We start from the raw sequence: 21,774 nt of genomic DNA, 5'->3' as shown, positions 1-21,774 counted from the left end.
GGACACAGAGTGCCCGTGGGACCCCATTCACCTGAGATTAGCAGCTAGACCAGAGATGCAGTGAGCCATCTCTCCGTTCTGTTTGTCTGAGCCCCACATGCTGTAAACAAATGAGAGAAAGCACACAAACACACGGCAGGTTAGACCTGCTCCAGAAATCAGAAAATCTGTACACAGCATTAACAGAAGCCAACAGTCACGCTAATGAGAGCGTAGCGCAGCGCTAACCCCGCTGTTAGCAGGCATTAAAGGCAGGCTAGAACACCTCGATGTTCGCCCCCCATAGGGAGGAGAGAAAGAGGAAGAAAAAGAGGAAAACGTCTGTGTGAGCCCGAAAGAGAGTTATTTAGGTCAATCTCCAAGGGAGAATACGCAGGCTTTAGGTTGTGTGCTACCGATGATCGTTAGATCATTCTTGTTCAAGTGATTGCTATGAGATCATGACCTCTCCTATACCGCTGAAGGATTTAAAAAAAACAAAAAAAAAACGGAGCAAATTCACAGCAAGGTAGATGTATGTGTCGTGCTAATAATGCAGCGTACAGCTGCCTTTGACCTGAGCCTTGGGCTATTATGTGATGCATAAAGAGAAAATAGGTAGCGCAGGCATTCAGCTATTCTGCCATGTACATTTTATTCACATCCTGAACATGAAACATCATATTCAGGCCGTCTAGATGCCCCTGTAACACAGTTTTGAGTTATAGAGCAGCAGCGATGTTCTCTCTATAGCTGATAGACACAAAGTACAACTTGATTAAAGTGTTACGGTTCTGTCTAGTGTGAATAAAATTGCAGATTAATATGTAATAATTCCCAACAGTTTACAGTGGACACGTGTCAAAATGCAAGAGCTGACTACCTAGACGATAATGCCCAAACATTCTGTCTAGGAAGGACACTAGTTTGTGCTAATGCAGTTTCTAAAAAATATATGTTAGCTTAACGCTAAATGCTAACACTTTACCTTTAGGTTTAATTCGTTATTCCATTAGGAACACTTTTTTTTTTTTTTTACAGCATTTATCATCTAGATTAATGATAATTTAACTAAATTAATTTATACATCTTGCAATGTTGAAATGTATTAGTTTATGTAGAAATTAACAAAATACATTAAATGAATAAATGCTGTAAACATGCATTTTTCAGTCTCTTATGCTCACCAAAGTTGCCTTTATTTGATCAAAAATACAGTAAAAATAGCAATATTGTGAAGTATTATTACAATTTAAAATAACCGCTTTCTACTTGAAATATTGTTGAAAATGTTTTAAAAGATCAACATTAAATCTTTTGTAAAATTATAAACGTCTACGAATTTTGAACAATTGAATGCATTCTTGCTGAATAAAAGTAGTGTCAGTAAGATTTTAATAAACTTCTGAACTATAGAGTATTTTAAATTTGATTTCATATTATCTTTTGCATTAACTATGTTAACATATATATTTGATTGTAAAGTGTTGGCCACTAAACTTCTATCTAGTTAGATGTAGCTAAAGGTAAAACATCAAGACAATCGAAGAGTTTTAGCTCAAGACTAGAGGGGCGTATATCACTGAAACTTCTCGCCACTGTAGACAGGAAGTAGATGTGGTGCATGTGGCCTCACACTATGGACATGTGGTTAGAGAAGAACCAGGTGCACGTGTGAGTAAGTGAGAGAAAGAGACAGAGTTTGTAAAAGGCATGAGACGTACACAAGATTACTGAGGGAGGCCAGAGTTAGCTGCTGTGGCTGTTGCTGCTGCTGTTGTTGCTGCTGCTGAGACTGTTGCTGGGATACGGACTGCTGCTGCTGTTGTTGCTGGGATACGGATGGCTGCTGTTGCCAAGTGGTCATGTTGCTTGGCAACAGTGCACCCGACGGCGTAAAGGCCTGGAGGGCTGTGAGATCTGCACTTGTTAGCTGGTACTCTGCATGAAAACAAAGAAGAGCATTTAATGTATATTTATTTACTGAATTCTATTTATGGCCTCCGATTCCTATAGTTGTGATAATATAACATCTATATTTAGTTATCGTTTCTTTTTATGCTCCAAATAAATTCCAGTGATAAATCTAGCCTCAAAAGAGAGGTAAGGAATAGGTGTGAATGAACGAGAGCAAGTAAAAGAGATAAATGGACCATGGCCTCTGCAAGCATCTCTCTGGAGTGTTAACTAAAGCATGGCCGTGTTTATTTCTCTCGAATCTGTGCTGGCCTGCAAAGTGACGGATGTCTTGGCTTCTCCCCATGATGTCACTCTCACCTGTGTTGTAGGCGGTTGGCATGGAGAATGGAGTCAGGAGGCTTGGCGTTGCCACGGAAACCACTGGTGTGGTAAGAGGCTGGGTCACTTGAGAGGCGCCTAATCGCTGAGCGTTCTGGAAAGCCAGAGAGAGAGAAAAACAGAGAGCGATAGAGTCAAAAGTACCAAGAGTTGACTTTCCGGGCAAGGAAAAGAAAGGACACAAACACCTCTGGAAGACTTGTGTATGTACACAATCTTCAAATTCCAGACACTTCTGAAGATTAAATAGTTTAGATCATCATAGGCCAGGTTTCACAGACAGGGTTTAGATTAAGCCAGGATTAGGCCCTTAGTTCAATTAGGACTTTTATAAACGTGCCTTAGAAAAAAAACCATTTACTGGTGTGCATCTTGAGACAAAACAATGGCACTGACATATTTTAAGATACGCCAGCGCAAGTTTCTTTCAGTTAAAACAGCTCAAACATACATTTTAGTCTGGGACTAGCTTAAACCTTGTCTGTGAATCCGGGGGTTAAAGTACTAAAAGCCATCTTAAGAATAGTAATAATCAACCGGTCCATATAAACAACAACGTAAGCTCCACAGCTTCAGACTGTCACTCTAAACATCTCTCTAGACTCTCAGCTGAGTGTAAAAGAGTAGCCGCGTTTACATGGACCCTAATAATCCGGTTGTAATCAGCACAGTCGGAATAAAAAAAAGTCATATGTAACCACGTCAATCAGAATGAATTGGCCAAAACCGATTCAAATGTCATTCGGATTGTAGGGGTGGTTTAAACCTTTTCTAATCCGATCGAGAGGACATGTAAACACTTGATCGGATTGAAAACTTGGAAAGTACTATGCATGGGCAATGACGCAGAGATGGCGTAATGACGCATGAGATGCGGAGCGTCATAAACGACTGTTGCGTCATTTTAAAATTCTCCTTCCACTCATCGTCTATGAAGTGGAGCATGACAATGTCCCACCAGTCCTTGTTTCAGACACAAACGCACACATCAACCCGGCCACGTTATTCATGTAAACACTACGTTCGGATTAAATCAATCAACAATGAAACAAAAGGTGTCCATGTAAACGTAGCTACTGAGATAAATGTCCTACAACTCTGAAGAGCTCAACAATAAGGATGGTCAAGGGCCAGTCTGAAAGTGTTTCGGGTCAGTTGGATGATCTGTCAGAACATCTTTTGGTTTTGTATGATGTATTGAGCATTGTTGTGAATTCTGCTCATTTAAATATGGCACCAAGGAAATTGATGAGGACCTTTGATAGTCTTGGAAGTATCTAAATATATATATATAATGTTGGCTTGGGAATTATAAATTCACCACACATACAAAAAAAAACCCTCATTGTTGAGCCCTTATCTGAATCATGCAAGATAAAAAAAACACTTCACTACAAAACACAAGATAACAAAATGCAGACTTTGACTTCAGGGTAAACCAGCGTCAAACATTTACATTTAAACCCTCTTAATTTTATAAGGGGATAAAGATAGAGGCCACTTTTACAGTCAACAGACTCCCATGATTCATGCACACACTCACAGATTCAGATGCTGAGATGACTGAAACCCCCCAAAACTCAGATGGACATGCACTACACTTAATGTGTCATTGGACAACAATCATTAGAGGAAAAGACATCAAGAAGTGAAAGAAGGTGGGAGAGAGACAGACAGACAAATTGATCTTTGGAGTGAGGGCTTCTGCTCCGATGCGCTCCACGTTTGATCTAGTGTGTCTGACTCATGTGAGATCAACCCATGCATATGTGCATTTCGCCTTGAGTGTGTGTGTGCATTCATTTAAAACGGCACACAATAATCAGGCAGTCAGCCTGCAACTGAATAAACAGCACGCATTTAACTCCAATTCACTGACCGCAAATTAGATCATATATGAAAAACAGTGTGTTCTTCAATACAATAAAAAACTGTTTAACCAATACAATTTGATCAGTGAAAAATGCAGTGTATTAAAAATGGACAGAAAATTACACAACATCCATAAATCATTCGTCAAACATTTGTTTGTGAAATGAGACCGTTCACAGCACAACAGTCAAAAGAATTGAGCTGTATTCACCTCACTCACCAACTCCAGCTCTTCATCTGTCTGCGAGGCCAGAAACAAATAGAAAACAGAGATTACAACTCCAACACACACACAAGCCTCGTTTTACACTTGGTTTCCATCTCGATACGAACACAACTGGCAGTAACCACTTCTGATCAGATTTCATGTGAAGGGTCTCAGACCTCATGACTGCATCTATTACTCATTACATCAGCATGATACTGCATGTTCATAGCACAATTATTGGAGGCACACTGTTACTTCCAAATATACTTTTTAAATGTTAAACTAATTGAAAAATTTACTAATAATAAAATAAAAAAACATAATGATGATTATTTAAATAATCACTGCATGTTATGCACACACAATATATACAGTAGTGGCCAAATGCAATGTCAAGAGGGGATTTGTTTTAAATGACTATAATAAATATTAGGGAAGAACAAAACACTAAACTTGGTTAAGGTATTTATTATCTGACAAAATTATTTGGTAAAAAAAAAAAAGGCAAACTACAGCTATAGGTTTTATTTTACCTATACAAAAAAAATGCATAGACAAGCAAAAAGCTCAAAGAGAAAAGCATACACTGACTACATCATAATCAGTTATAATTATTTCATTGGTTCCCTCTCTTGTTTTTGCAAGTGTTCATCATTTCTTTGTATGACAGCCTGGCCAAAAAAATAAGTCTGCAAAATTTGGCATGTTTCATTGCGTTATCACTAATAAAACAATTGACTCGAAGCACAACTACGCAATATGCTTACAAAGTCCAATTTTGAATAATATTTCGAAGATGTCATTTTTCCTAGGCTGGGCATCACTTTTGGCCACTACTGTGTGTATATTAGGGGTGTACCGGTACATGTATTCGTCCCGAACCGTACGGTACGGACGTAATGGTTCAGTGCATGCAGTCGCACGACGAATACATTCAGTAACAGGCGATCCACACTCCAATCCAGAAGGGGGCGCGCGATAATGCAGCGCTGTTTGCTACCAGTAAAAAACGCAGAAGAAGAAGAGATGATGATGATGATGATGATGATATGTTTACATCTCTCAACAAGTGTTTCAACTGCGGAAAAATATCAATAAAACAGCTTGAGAATAATCTCTCACGTAGCATTACATTTACCCCTGGCATTTAGTGTCGACAGCAGGTTCGCTAGAGAAATTAACTCTAGAGAGAAGCATTTTGTATATATGCACTATATTAGCCTATTCATTATATTTACTTAAATATATCCCCCTGTAGTCAATCATTTTTATCCCTTAAAACACATCTTTGATCACCAAAATGACATATTTAAGCGTTTTTTCCTAGGAAAAAAATTCTTCATTCCTTAAAATAGTTTGAATGTAACTCTACACCCTTGCCTCATTAACAAGTTATGACAGCCACTGTGTCAATGATTATATTTAAAAAATAAATTGGAGTAGAAAATTAAACTTTATAATAAGATTTAGAAGTTAATGGCAAACCTTCAATTTACATGTTTTTTTTATTTATTTGAGCGTTCATTATTATATCTAAAAATAAATAGCAACTGAATTTACTAATTTGGGCTCTGTTTTTAATTGTAACCTTTAATATTATAGTAATGTGTAATTAAGGGCTCCCTTGGAGTTTACAGCATTATCCAAGATAGATTTTTTTTTACCCTTAAGAAAATGTTAATTATAATTAAATGTATTTAAACACAGAGGCATAATTGTAAAAAAAAAAAAAAAAGTTTAATAAAAAAAGATAAAAGAAGCAATTTTGTGTTTAGTTTACTCCCCCCTGCTGTACCGAACCACAACTTAAAGGGATACTTTACCGTTTTTTCATATTAAACTATGTTATTCCCTTAACTAAGACGAGTTGATACATACCTCTCTCGTCTCAGTGCGTGCACTAAATCCCTCTGTCTTGCGGCGAAACTTTGTTAGCCCAGTTCATTTAATATGGGCCAAGCAGAGAAGCTACCAACACCTCCACGTTTTCCCTATTTAAATACAGTTACTCGCGAAGTGTAACTCGACCTAGAACGGTGACACAAAACAAAACGTTGCGCTTTTCTAAGCGTGTAAAATGGATAACTATTTTGTATGGCGGAATACCATAGCAAGTGCTTGTAAGCACTTCGACTTCGGCGCAGTAATATCTTCACTCGTGAAAAATCCTCTCACCGGCCCCCGCTCCCTCTAGTGAAGATATTACTGCGCCAAGTCGAAGTGCTTACAAGCACTTGCTATGGTATTCCGCCATACAAAATAGTTATCCATTTTACACGCTTAGAAAAGCGCAAGGTTTTGTTTTGTGTCACCGTTCTAGGTCGAGTTACACTTCGCGAGTAACTGTATTTAAATAGGGAAAACGTGGAGGTGTTTGGTAGCTTCTCTGCTTGGCCCATATTAAATGAACTGGGCTAACAAAGTTTCGCCGCAAGACAGAGGGATTTAGTGCACGCACTGAGACGAGAGAGGTATGTATCAACTCGTCTTAGTTAAGGGAATAACATAGTTTAATATGAAAAAACGGTAAAGTATCCCTTTAAAAAACCAAGGTACATACCGAACTGTCATGTTTGTGTACCATTACACCCCTAGTGTGTATATACATATAACATTTTTATTTATTTTTCAGAAATTATATATATATATATATATATATATATATATATATATATATATATATAAAAAAATTTAAATAAAAAGCTCCTTGAAACCAGCAAAGTTTTAAACACTTAAATCTACAAATTAGTAGTGTATTGCAATGACAAATTTTCTTGTACTCGCACCTGTATTTAGTACTGCTCACTTGTGAACTGATCACAACACAAGGTGTAAACGAGGTCACACATACACACACGCACACGCACACACACATACTGAGAGTAGACAGACAGACGTATATGAATCAGCTCAGTCTGACAGCTTTACTTTCCCTTCCCTTCTCATGGTCCTCGTGAAAAATTATTGTGTAGAATAACAATGAGAGCATTAGCCTTCGCTATGCTGTAACATAGCTTCCAAATTTGATGATGTTTGACCCAACAAGTCTCCTGTAGAGCAATGTGGAAGTGCTCACCAGCTGCATGAGGCCCTTGCTGCTCTGAGAGGTGATGACCCGAAGGTCCGGTTTGCGACTGTTCACCATCTGAGTGCTGGGTGGAGGGGGAGATTTAGCCGGGACTACTTTCCCCATGCTGTTGCCGTTGGAGACTGAGAGGAGTCCTGGGGAGGCCCTGGCACTGACGTAACCATTGGCTACAGAACAAGAAAGAAAATGAGGAAAAGACAGAGAAATGTCAACGAAGAGATTTACAAATAAAGACCTTGGTTGCTTTCTTTCTCATCGACCCTAAGAAACACTTGTGCATTTTATGAAAACAAAATTAAGACACACGACTGTGGTCATATTTTCTGTAATTTGTATTGATGAAAAACACAATAATTACCCACCAGGGAAAAAATAATCCTATTAGAGTCTCCCTCACCACGGCAGATGTGTTTTCCAACACTTTGTGCTGCAAACTAAATCCTCTGTTTTTTTGGGATTACAACTCTATTATGTTGTAATTGGAGGATTAATAATGACAGTTTTTTAGGTTGGAGAACTGCATTCCTTTATGGGAGGAAACGCAAGCACAAGCAGACGCACACAGGGAAGGGATTGGAGGGATCTAACTGACACTAGTTTATCCTGTTCCTCGACTTTCTTCTCAGCTTTGTTATTGAAATATTTTCGCTCTACTTTGTTTATAACGTTGTAGCACTTGTAATGCTTGATCTAATCTGACTCAAGGGCAGTGTTTTCACAGGAAGGCAAAATATGCGTGTGGTTTCAGAGCATGGCTGAGAAATAGAGAGAGAGAGAGAGAGAGAGCGAGAGAGAGAGAGAGAGAGAGAGAGAGAGAGAGAGAGACTGGGGATTTTCCCAATGTTTTCCCACATTCTGGAACCGAATAACACTATTCTCCCAACACAATTTGAACGTCACTCACTAGTGCTATGGCAACCCACGGATGTCTCAGCTGAACAGAAATATCTCAAATATTTATACTACAAATATTTTTAGCAATGCAATTTTAACTTGCTGCTGTAGGGGAGACAGGATTGGTTGGCAACAAGATTTTAATGGCACAGGTTAAATTTCTGGGTCTTAAGGCGGCCGCACACCGGACGCGCAGCTCAGCGCCGCGCCGCGCCACGTCTAGGACAACTGTCACCTGAAAATCCGATAACATCAGCAATTTTCTGATTTCTGTAAATAAATATAAAACTAAATGTATATTGCAGCACAGGGTGAGGTCCGTATATATATTAACTACGATTTGAGACACATACATGTAAATTTAATATAAAACTATGTAAATGGCGCTCTGTGGCGCGGCAGGATTTTGAACACGGTCCTGAGCCGCCGCGGACAGACGCCGAAAGGCGCCGCCGGTGTGTGTACTCTCATAGAGAATAGTGTGTTCGAATTTAAAAGACGTGGCGCTGCGCGGCGCGCCGCTGAGCTGCGCGTCCGGTGTGCGACCCCCTTCAAGGGGTGCTGATTCACACTCACGGATTCCAAGACATCCCATAAAGACTAAAACAAAAAAACAAAAATAAATATTTACATTTGAAAAAATATTAAAATACATGAAAAATGGGTTCATTAATTGAAAAAGTAACCAGTTATATTCAGATATAAGTCTGTGATAAATTATGAGTTCTGACAAAACTTTATTTATGAAAAGAGTGTAATCTGGTTTATAAAAATACCAATAATGATTATATAATGTATTTATATATATATTTATATAAAACCAATCTGAATTAATGATCATTTCAGAGAATAATTACATTAATTGTAAAAACAATATTATTTTTAGTTTATCATTTTAACACAGTCAACCAACCCCACAATCTGTGCCAACTGTGTTCAAACATTTTAAAAACACTTTTACATTAAACTTTTATTTTACTTAAGAATGTTCTTTTTTTACATTGCTGGATCATCTTAATATTTTTAACACCAGAGATTTTGAATAAAGTATGAAAACTCAATTTGAATAAAGTATGAAAACCAATCAATCCCAGTATCCCCCACTGCTTCTAAAATGTGCTGTGTGTTGACGCTTTAAAAAACTAAACTAATTTAAAACACTAAAGTAAAATAAAGTCTATCAAAAGTAGATGTCCTCAGTTTCTGAATGATTTTAAGAGTTTCAGACTGGAGAGACTTGCAGTTTGATATTTTATCCTATCTGAGCTCCGGTTACAGGGCAACAACAACTGCGTTTTGCTCTGCTAGACGTGTGTGTGTGTGTGTGTGTGTGTGTGTGTGAAAACAACCACCGCGTCAGCAGCTCTGAATGGAAAGAGATTGCAAAGGGAGCTGCAATTCCTTGGCAGCAGAGAAGAGACGTGCTCAGCTGTTCTCTGCCCCAGGAAACACAGCTTCAAGATCAGTCTGGTTTTTAGAGGGGGGCTGGGACAGAAACATGTGTATAAACACACTTGTTTATGCTCTATGAACTTGGGTCAGAGAGTATAATGGTAAATACAGTAGATATGAGTGTGTATATGTGAGTGTGCTGTGTTAGTAAATAAGTGTGTTGGTTGTAAGCCCCGGCCTCTGTTAATCTCCACTTCAAAGGTCTGACTGCCTTTTTCTTTTCGTCTCTGTCCATGTCTCTCTCGCTCTCTGTCCCTCTCTCTCATGGGAATGGTAGGAATGCTACATGACGTCAATGCTGACATTCCCAGAGCAACAGCTGAGAATTGAGGGAAGGGAGGGGAAATGGACAGAGAGAGAGAGAGAGAGAGAGAGAGAGAGAGAGAGAGAGAGAGAGAGAGAGAGAACGAGAGACAAGGATTGGTAATGGACAAGGAAAAGCAGTTATGGTAAGAGCTGAGAAAGTTTCTTAAATGAAAAAAATAAAACAAATTATGTCAATAATCTTTTTTGTTTAATTTTACCAGCCTTTCGTGTTTGGTCAAATTTATGTTTAAGTTTAAAAGTTGGCCTAATGCTTAAAAAAAAAAATTAAGTCTAAAAAAAGAAAGGAAAAAAAGGGCACGGAATACCAAATGTGCCATTTTGTGGAATGTGCCAAAGAATACACACACAGCCTCCAAGAAACCATGGAAGTTATTCTTTTTAAGTGACTCCACAAAGGCCTTCAGCCTCTTTACTGATTAAATGTTCACATTTTAAATGCCCACTTAAAATGTCCATGAGACTTCATGTGCTCTCTGAAGATCAGAGGCAGGAGAACCAACAGCTGTCAGGGACTGTCAAGATTGGCTGGGAGGAGAGAAGGGAGTGTGACAGAGGGGGAGGGGAAGGGACGGAGCGTGCTGGTTTAAGCTGGGTATTCAGACTGTCATGTGTGAGATATGGAGAACAGCTGAGAGGGAAAGAGGATGGGAAGACAAGTATTCAGGAGCACAGAAACAGAAAAGAGAAAAAAGCAAACGATAACAAAGGGAAATGGAAAGACGGAGTAGGAAAATTGACATGCATGGTGTTGACCCATAGCATTTATGTCACTCGTGCCCCATGGTCCCATGAGGGTGTTTACAGGCATTGCTTGGAGAACAGAGTGTGAGCTTCAGCTGTCACGCGCGAACAGGTGTGTGAGCGTATGGTGGATGTCCGATAGTCTCTCTGATCACTCGCTTTCAGATTTTTGTGTCCGGACAACCTTCATGGAGCTGCTGTCATTCTCATAATCACAGTCAGATCAGATCATATCTTATCGGATGAGACTGAAAACCCTCGCTCCACTCTGCAGGTCTTAAGCGTGCCCTTCAATTTTAAGCAGTTTGACTCAGACTGATGCATTATTCAGGTGAAAATGAAGAGGTTTTATTGGGGCCGTCTGGTTGGTAGGAAGGAAAACTTACCCACAGGGCTTGGGCATGCTCCATTTGAATGGTTGAGGTCACCTCCCAGAAGGGCACCTGGAAAAAAAAAAAGACAGAATAGCTTACAGGAAGGCTGAAATCTACAGACTACAGACTCTCTTTGTATTTTGGACCAAATGTAAGGAAATACATTTGACCCCAAACTTTTGAACGATATAGTGTATATATTGTACATGCTATTATACAATTGCCCATGTGCACTTTTAAACACCATCTCATGTATGTTGCAAAAGCTGCGCCAACCACCATTCCTGCCTTGTAGCAATAAAAGCTTCTATTCCATTCTAAAATGATTCGATCGGACATTTTCCTTCCTAACTGTGATTACGTGTTACGTCAGTCAGTAATCCTTTGAGTTTTCAAGGGTGCATCAGAAGACATTAGTGTTTACACCACATATTCGATATGCATCAAAATGAGATGCATTGAACCTTGTTAACAACTGCATCTCTCGAGATGTTGATACCAGGTTTAAAACGGCTTTTATCTGATGCTAAAACAAGCTGATACTGAAATACTGAACAGAAAACTTCACAGAATGGGCTGAAGTGAGATTGCATGCCGTAGGGATGCATAAATATTAAAAGTCTGGCCAAAACAAAGGTGATAGTTTTATGTTATGGCTGATAACAGAAACGGCTGGTGTTACAGTTACAGTTACAAAATACACTACAATAAGGTTTTATTTATTAATGCTGGTTGATGCATTAAAGGAATACACACAACAGGTCCATTAAAGGGATCATGAATTGAGAAATAACATTTTTGAAATATAAGAGGCCATTGTACTATAAAAATATCCAGTAAGTATCAGAACTTCCTTGTTAGTTTTTATTGAAACCAAGCTGCCAAAACGACTCATTTTGGATTTTGACACATTATGACGTCGATCGCTACTTTCTGACATACACCATGCATATCAAGTAAGGGTACTGTTGGCGGTGGAAACGCAAGCCAGATCAGGGTTTACCGTCCCGAATCGTAGTGTACTGTCCTGTACTGCTCGGTGGAAACGAGGCATTAATGTAACTAAATGAAAGTGAAAATGACATATAGAGGCCAAGTATGGTATCATACCAATGTATTGCGCAAGCATTAATAAAAAGTGATCAGTACACTCTGTAACCACTCCAGAGCAGAGTAGATGATGGCTTGACAGACACTTTTAAGCATAAATCAGTGGTGTGTCTGAGTAACAGCTGCTCCGGGTAATCCGACACCCACAGGCAAACATTATAAGCGCATGTACACAACATGAGTTACTATTTCCTCCTTCCTGCTTTGCTTACGGGTACTCGGCACCATTGATGTTTTACCTGCGCTGGCAGGTCTCTGTGGCAGGACTGGAGACACCGTGTTCCTCTGGAGCTGCGGTTGCTGTGGCGACAGCAGGCGCGGGTCTGTGAGAGTGGAGGTGACGAAGGAAGTGGTGACGAGGCTGCTGGGATTGCTGAATGGCAGAGTGCTCTGATTGGACACCGGTACTGTGACTGGCATGGAGAAAGTGGGTGGTGGCACTGTGGACTGAGAAAGCACAGATAGAGAGGGAAACGGTTAGCGGCTTTACTTCGCACACCTGCATGTACATCAAGACAACACACAAACGGACACACACTGGTTTTAATAGCATGCAGTGACTTGTGCAAACATCTCCAAAGCAGAGCATGTGAAGCTACGAGGTGCAGAGTTAATTTTGTAAGACTTAAAAACTGTGCGAATGGTCCAGACTGGAAACGAAAGGAACAGGAAAAAAGCTTCGCTCCACTTCCATCCAGATTTCTCTGAATCATCCAGCATTTATAGTTACTGTAAATGTGAACACTATTCGCTTATTACGTCATGATGTAAGGAATATTGTTTCCGGGTCCAAGCCTCTACTCGTTTCAGTTGAGAATTCAATTTCAACAGCAGTTTATGAGCACATTTTATCCATACCACACATTCAAGCTAAGATTCTGAAAACTCAAGGTGTACACACTACAGTCTCCAGGCATCCCGGACACTAGTATTTTAATGATTCATAAAAGATTTACAGTCTGGCCATCTCAGATTTCAGTATGGAGATATTAGCACCATTTCTTGTTTGCTTTTGGCATCTGATAGAGCATTAGGATCTGTTTTGTTTTGTACCCCAGCATTATACTCAATTTAAGTCTGCAACAGTTGTCCTTAAACTGATAATATGGCTCTGGGGAATATCCCAGCGCGCAGGGTAGGCTCAGGTGTTTCAAACAAGGGGCATGTGGCCGTGACAACTCCTGAGTCAGCCGATCTTCATTCTCGTGCTTTCTGAAGCGCAATTAGCCAGCTTCGGCACTCAGTGTGGACTCAAACTGTCCAGATGCTCAGATGGAGACCCATTTTCCCATGATCCTCAGCAAAACCAGGGCCTCTAAAATTAGAATGTGGGCCACACTAGGCCTCCTGTGTTCTGAGTGGGACCCAGTTTGATAGTCTGGCTGTTTCTCTGTCCTTCTCCCTTTCTTCTGTCGCCTCTCTGTCTGAGCGTCGGCAGAAAAATGTAGTTTGAAGTACGATGATTATAGTCCCTAAGAGTGAGAACGGGGTTTTGACCTTCATATATGGATGTTAACAATAAATGGTCGGTATTACAATTCTGTGGTAACACTTTACAATAAGGTTCCATTAGTTAACATTGGTTAATGCATAAACTAACATTGAGTAATGTATCAATACTGTAACATTTATTGAATAATGAGCAATACATGTTACAGTATTTATTCATCTTTTTTATCGTTAGTTAATACAAATACATTGTACAATACATTCATTGTTAGTTAATGTAAGCTCAGGTCCATTAAATAACATTAACAGACACAACTTTTGATTTTAAAAATGTATTAGTAAATGTTGAAATGAATCAGGATTAATAAATGCGTTAGAGGTATTTTTCATTGTTAGTTCATGTTGACTAATGTTAACAAATAGAATTTCATTATAAAAAGTGTTAGCAATTCTATACTATTTTGCCTAATAAAAAACATTTAAAACACTAAATGTATTAAATCAGCCATTTTTAAACATTGGGCAACACAAATTTATAATGCACAGTATGATAATATAATATACAGTTGTGTATTTTATATTTGCTAAAGATTACATTTAACAGTGTACTTAAATAATTAGTATTTTTTAACAGTGTAATTAAATAATTAGTATTTTTTGAAGATTAATTTTAAGTGAGTGTTAGATGATAGCAAATGTAATTTAAATAAAAAAAACAAAAACAAAAAACAGGAAATGTCCAGCACGATTAATATCCAATATCAACCAATACTGAATAAATTGAAATATTTGTAAAATCACAGTGAGGTTTTGACCTCCGACAGCTTTGTTCTATATAAGAGTATGGGCCTGCATCTGCTATAAAAACTGTTATTTTCGAAGAAATTACTTGTAATGAGAATCTAGTGATGCCAAAGCTATTTTAAAGGAATATTCCAGGGTAAATGCATATGAGCTACAGTTCTAGAGGGAGTAACCCATGTAGCATAGCATGCTACTCACTAAGCCTGTGGACGAAACAGCAACTAAGTTCCAGCACTGCACACAGGCCAGGCAGGGTGAAGGGAGGGCAGGGCAGAGTAGAGTCAGTGTGAGGCGAGCAGCTGGTTTTCAAATTTGGAGCACCTAACACACGTCATCTGAATATATACACCAAAATCTAGTGTGCTAGTCTCTAATTTCTCAGCCAGAAAGTACAATCTTACACATGTGAATGTGCCTTCAACAACTGAAGATAAATACAACAGACTGAAGATAATATCTAGTCTAGACACACAGAGAGGCGATAGACAACTGTGACTGGAATGACACTTGGTACTGAAAAACAGTCTGTGTGACGTTGAGAAAGAGCGTGACCAGTGAAGTGAGAAAGACTGACTGGTATGGGAAACAAGTTGGCAATTATATTAACATGAAGTCCTATTGGATTGGAGCTTACTGCAGATCACAGTGCACATGAGGAATGATCTTTCAGGGGCAATTTATACTCAGTAGATTTAATTGGGGTCTTATAATCCAACCAAATCCGATCAAAAACTTTAGGCTGCATTTACACTGGCACAAAAAAATCTGATGTTTTTAAATCACATTTGACACAGATCGGAATTTGCTGCACACGTGTAAACACAAAATTTAAGCAGGTAATTCACACTCACAATCTCTCGCTTTAATAATAATAATACTTATTCATTTAAATTAATGTAATCTTATCATGCTACTTTATTTCACTTCAGAATTCTAGATGTAACATCTAAATATCCAAAATCAAATGATATATACTACCGTTCAAAAGTTTGGAGTTGGTAAGAATTTTTTATGTTTGTAAAATAATTATCTTATGCTCACCAAGGCTGCATTAATTTGATCAAAAATACAGTAAAAACAGTAGAATTAGAAAATATTATTACAATTTAAAATAACTGTTTCTGTTTTTTTTATTCCTTAACTGTGATGACAAAGCTGAATTTTCAGCATCATTACCCCAGTCTTCAGTGTCACATGATCCTTCAGAAATCATTCACTGATTTGGTGCTCAAGAAACATTTATTATTTCTATCAATGTTGAAAACAGCTGTGCTGTTAATATTTTAGTAGAACCATGATGCATTTTTTCAGGATTATTCAATGAATACAAAATTCTGAAGAAAAGCATTTAGTTGAAATAGAAACCTTTTGATTAATAGAATGCATCCTTGTAAATTAAATGATTAATTTCTTTCAAAAAATATCCTGCTGACCTCAAACTTTTGAATGGTAGAGTATATCCAGCATAAACCAATACAAAATGAATAATAATAAAAATCACTGATTATACCACTGATATTACTCCAAGTTGATATTAAAAACATTACCAGAAAATAAAGCTACCGTTTCTACTTAATGTTTCTTCAAAAAACAAACAACAACAACCTAAAGTAAATTTCGCCCTCACAATCCAGCTTTATCCACTGCAGGTTGCCAGACAGTTAGTGTCAGACCGTTAGTTGTGAATATCTAAAAACTCATTACAGACTGATCATTTTCCGGCCTGTTAAGTAGAGCTCGTAGTACACATGCTGCTGGGTGTCCCTAGCGAGAGGGATTAAGGTTTTAGCTTTGCTTCCTCGGGCGCTCATGCTGGGATTATGTGGCAGAGAAAGAACGAGGTGCTGGATGATTCTCTTTGTACTCCGGGTGGGGAATGGTGCACTGGGAGGAGAGCGGGATGGGTGCAAGAGAGAGGAAAACTGCCCCTTCGTCAGGCGACGAAACTCTTTTCAAGTTATTTCTCATTTCCAGACCCATTAGCATTAAAGAGGAAAGAGAACGCTAGTTACTACACTAATTCGTCTTTGCTGCCCACATAATGTTGAATCACGTTCAACATGTAAATGATATCAAACTTGGGCCCACGATTTATTGAGATAGCGAGCAGCACGTTCTTTTTCTTGTTTTTGTACCTCCTGAGAAGAGATTTCTCATGCAGGTCTCATGCATAAAGCATTTCTGACAGTGACTTAATGAAAATTATCTTCACTGACGCCTTAAACGGGACCCAGATGAGTCAGAAGTCTATTCCTGGCAAATGCGCTACAAGCATCAGTCATCGCAGAAAACACGAAACAACAGCACACAGAATCAAGAGAGCTATAAATCACAAGCGCATTTGAAAAAGTGGATTGTGAGGATCAAAGGGATGCGGCCCACACTCGTCCTCTCGCCCCCGACTGCCCTCTCCTTGCCCAAGCACACACATTCAGAGGGGATTGAGGGGTGGTAGGAGGGGAATGGGGTGAGAGATGGTTGCTAGGTGCTCTGTGAGTTGGTTGCCGGGCCGACAGCAGGCTGTGTGAGTTGGTTGCCGGGGCCTAAAGCAGGCCTCTTCACACGGGTACTCACTGAAAGCCTATAGCTCTGCATCATTTTATCAAACTCCTCGTCTATCTTTTTGTACTTCTCCTCTGTGCGAGGCGTGAGGGAGAACGGCTCCTCGGGGTCTGGGCTCTCCGAATCCCGGTGCTCTTTCTTGTTCAGAGCCTTGGTTTATTTCCAACCGAGGACAGGAGAGAGACAGAGGGGAAGAAAGAGAAGGAGGGAGGTTAGAACGACAAGGTAAAGAGGAATACTCACTCCGTAGCGTTTGAAGAGGATGTCCAGCTCCTCGCTCTTGCGGAATTTGTCCTCCTGTAACGGACTTTGGTCGATCGAATCGTCCCCGTCTGGCTCTGGACTGTTGCAACCGTTAAAGCCTTTCTTTCTCAACGTCTTAAAGCATTCGGAGAAGAAAGGGAGAGGAGTACATTTCACACTTAGAAACACAAAATGTCAATCAGAGAGAAGCAGTGATTTATTAAACCAATAGAGTAACATGCGACACATAAACCAAGAACACTGTACATCAGCAAAATGTTTGATGAGAGTGTGAAGAGGATAAATTTAATTTTACACCATGACTTGGGAAAAGATGAAACTGCATAGCCCATTTGACAACTGTGTGCTGGAAATAAGTAAGATGAGGCTGAAAAAGAGAGAAACTCAGTTTATCGGTTTCAGCCTGAAAACTGAAGCCTCAGCCTCTCTCTCTCTTTTTTTTCTTTTTTAGAAGATTTTCCAAACAAGATTTTCTCTAAGTAGCTTTGATGGGGGGTATCGAGGCTGAACAGAACACAGTTTTCTGCACTGCTTGCTTCCTGCTCACAGAGGTCACAGTGACAAGAAAGAGGTGCAAAAGAAAATATTGCATAAAACAAACTGACCCAGTGTAATCCAGATCAACACTTTTAATTGGACAATTAACACTTACACTACAATTATGTATTATATAATGTATATAAAGTCTGTGAGATTTTTTTTAATGTTTTTGAAAGAAGTCTATTTTGCTAAAATACAATAAAAACAGTAATATTGTTTAAAAAAAATTATGTCATTTATTCCTGTGTTGGCAAAGCTGAATTTTCAGCATCATTACTCCAGTCTTCAGTGTCACATGATCCTTCAGAAATCATTCTAATATGCTGATTTGGCTCTCAAGAAACGTTTATTTTTATTATCAATGTTACAAACATATGTGCTGCTTAATATTTTTGTGGAAACCTTGATTCTTTGATGAATAGAAAGTTCAAACTAAATTCTACTCATAACTGATCCCAAACTTTTGAAATATAGTGTACATAATACAATTATTTATATTATATATAATATAATATACACAATTTATAATTATATTATATTATATTATATTATATTATATTATATTATATTTTTTAACCTAGTAAATGAATTAGAATGAACTAAAATGCCAGTGGTGAAGCCTAGGGTGTTGTCAGGCTTTTGTTGTGCAGGTGCTAAGGTGCTAAGGAGTTGATTTTAGTAGGTTTGTTTAGGAATAGGGGCTGGTTGAAATCCCTATCCCCAAGTATGAGGAATAGCGATTAGCCTTAGCAAGTGCTGCTAAAAATATATAGACTTCGGTGAAGATTTGATGAAAGATCGAGTGGAAAAAAATAAATCCCAAGCCTTTAAATTAGCTGTATCGTTCATAGCATAACACTCTCTCTCGCACATACACACACACACAGTGAGGAGTGGGTCAGCTGATCAGCTTGTCTCTGAGTCGGCTCCATCTGTTCACCTGTCCCTGTATTTCTCTGCCTGCTGTCTCTCCTTTATGGGGCGGGTGCTTGTTTGTGTTGCCAAGGGAAGATTCCCCTGCAGAGCTCCACTGCCTCTGACTGGCTAACCTCGTTCAGTAGTGCTCCTCCCACTGAAACGCCTTCCTTCCCTCTCCCCGTACGGTCCTTCTCTCGAGCTTACCCTTCCTGTCTTTACATTATTTAATCTACGTTACCCCTCGACCTTCCCTTTCTCTCTTCTTTCATCTCATTTCCACTCCTTTCTGATGGTTTTCGATGGTTTTTCACACTATGTCTTTGTGTCTCTTCTCTAATCCAATAATGCTCTCATTCTTCCACGACTTATCGAGCTGACTCATTCCTGTCCTCTATTCCCCTCCTCTCTCCATCCCATATTGTCTTTTCAAACTCCCACTTCCTATGTGGGATGTTAGCAAACATTTGAGAGGGACCACAGTAAAAGTTTAAGAATCTGCGATTGAAAAACACATTTATCAGAAAATGTACGGCCCTACACTATTAAAAACCTTTATCATCCATTGAGCCTTTTCTTCACAAAAGGTTCTTTTTACAGTGAAAAACAGGTTCATCATTATTAAAAATGATTACTTTTATTTTAAAATTAAGATTATTAAATTGTTCTTCACAATAAGAAAAAAAAGGTTATTTTAAGAGCTTTTCATTGACAGGTTCTTTGGGGAACCAAAAATGCTACTAAGAAAACAAACTATTTTTAAGAGTATACAATGTACATAACTCTCTCTGTACGGAAGTGCACGCTGATGTCCAACACAGGCAGAATGTAATGTCACCTTCCATTTGCAGTGTGTAAAGCAGAGAAGGCTGCAACCCCCTCCCTCCCTTGAGAACGCGCTTAAAGCCTCGGCTTCGCCGCAGCCTGCCGGCTTACACTCACGATAGCGTCCAGATACACCCATCTGACAGATTAGTGGCCCCTCTGAACTCTCCACTTCTCCTCGTCATCCCTTCATCCCCATTCCTCCTTTAAAGGCAGCGTGTCTGCCATTATCAGGCGAGTCTGACTGTAACTCATACATGAGGCTAATGGAATCATTTTAGCAGCTGATCTTGGCTGATAACCCACGGCTCATCCCACAGCGGAGGCGGATCTGAGAGAATAGGATGAAGTACATCATCTCAATATCGAAGGGGGCTTAGCCGATGTCCAGCACACACAGATTTCTCATCTCTTACAGACAGAGGTTAAAAGTTCACAGTCATTTCATCTCGACCATTTAATGCCAATGGTCGCACTTGAAAGGAACTGCTGATATCAGGGATGTCAAAAGTGCCGGTACATACTTCAGTATCAAGTCGATACTTAAATTAAATTTCAGTTCTTTCTGTAGTATTGGTACCATAGACTACTCAATTCAATTCTTAAAAACTGTCTGGTCATAGGTGGTTACTTCTGAATGCTCATAAATGTGCCCTTCTTGGTCAAAATGCCAGCTTGGCATGGCATCAATGTAAACACAGCAGACTTTTCTTAACTGAATGTAAACAGATGGGACAAAAAAAAAAAAATCTTTGCAGGGTAAATAAAAGCCTAATAAACCCACCATTGTCTATGATGTAATTTATAATAATTAAACAGCAATGCTTTTAATAAAAGTAGAACACCACTCATTGTGCTTACTTTGTTTATTTGTTCTGTATTACTGTTTACTTGTATAATTACTTAACTTTAAAACTCGAATTAATTCAAACTTTTAAATGCACTTAATTGATGAATGTTAAGGCTACATTTCATTGTTTTAATTTAATTTGTTAATAATTATAACAATATTTAATTCTAATTGAAAATAAAGTACTGTTTAATAGCCTATTATCTTTTTGTTATGTTCCCAAAATTACCGTTGAGAATTCTGAAATTTGCTCTGGAGATATGGTGACAAAACTAGCCAAAATTATAACTTTTTACAGCTTTTTCCATGTCAATCAACACTCATCAGAGATGCTAGGCCTTCTGTAACACAGATCAGGCCCTAAAAACACAATATATTAGTCCCCCTGACCTGTTTGAATCTTCATTTGGAGCTTTTCTAATAAAGATATATGCAAGTGGTTCATTTGATTAATGATATTGTATATAATGTAATTGTTCTTTTTTTTTTTGATTGACAGCCCTGGCTTCTTTATAAATGCTCAGCTGAACAGCAGTAGAAATATAGGAAATTATTGCTTAAACACAACATGAAACAAAATGTGCAAGGCACTAAAGGAAAAGATTCACCAAAAGTTCATGGTACATAATACGAGAAATTTTGAATACATACAGCTATTTTTCATAAGTAAGTCTGGACCTTGTCTGTCAAGTTACAATAAGGAGAAAAGAAAAACTCAGCAATGTGCATTGATGTGACACTGAAATGAATTCTTTTTTCATTGAAAATCTCATTCTCATTTCTGCATTTCAAATGTTTTCATAGGACTTAGGACAAATAGTCATATGGACTACTTTAATGGTACTTTTTTTTTTTTTTTTTTTTTTTTTTTAAGAGCTGCATGAAGATTCTACAAAAATTCCCCCCAAAAATGTCATATAGGTTTAAAACAACATGGGAGAGTAAATGATAACAATTTTTATTTTTGAGTGAACTGTCCCTTTAAATGTCGACAACTTGATGTATTTCGAAGTAAAACAGAATATACATTCGGATGGAGCTTGATTTTATCTAGTGGGATTTGACTGGATCGTGAGAAATGGGCTCTGAAAACATTAATACTATTATTTTCTCTGCAAGCATAACCATGGTTATGTCAGCAAAATCAAACATTGTTTAAAAAGCAAAGAAAGTTATTCGTTTTCGATAAAAGATTATTATATTTTTCATCAGAATGCTGAGC

General features: G+C 38.5%; 1 protein-coding gene across 13 annotated transcripts in view; it reads right to left on the bottom strand.

Moving 5' to 3' along the window:
• Positions 1-21,774, bottom strand: part of mef2d (myocyte enhancer factor 2d) — a 66,371-nt gene that overhangs the window by 7,897 nt on the left and 36,700 nt on the right. For 3 of the 13 annotated variants that reach the window (XM_082149166.1, XM_082149178.1, XM_082149171.1), the window contains exons 4-11: positions 17,171-17,308; positions 12,583-12,790; positions 11,246-11,302; positions 7,434-7,612; positions 4,362-4,390; positions 2,257-2,381; positions 1,704-1,920; positions 32-100 (exon numbers count right to left, since the gene is read on the bottom strand). In XM_082149166.1, coding sequence (XP_082005292.1) covers positions 32-100; positions 1,704-1,920; positions 2,257-2,381; positions 4,362-4,390; positions 7,434-7,612; positions 11,246-11,302; positions 12,583-12,790; positions 17,171-17,308 — 1,022 coding nt within the window. Of the gene's footprint in view, positions 1-31; positions 101-1,703; positions 1,921-2,256; positions 2,384-4,360; positions 4,391-7,433; positions 7,613-11,245; positions 11,303-12,582; positions 12,791-17,170; positions 17,309-17,401; positions 17,537-21,774 lie in introns of all 13 variants that reach the window. The other 10 variants (XM_082149174.1, XM_082149167.1, XM_082149173.1 and 7 more) reach the window with 9 other exon arrangements.

The sequence above is a fragment of the Leuciscus leuciscus genome (assembly GCF_965113295.1).
Source record: "Leuciscus leuciscus genome assembly, chromosome: 20".
Lineage (NCBI taxonomy): Eukaryota > Metazoa > Chordata > Actinopteri > Cypriniformes > Leuciscidae > Leuciscus > Leuciscus leuciscus.
The sequence above is the reverse complement of the archived record's forward strand: the minus strand, read 5'-3'. Positions and strand labels throughout refer to the sequence as shown.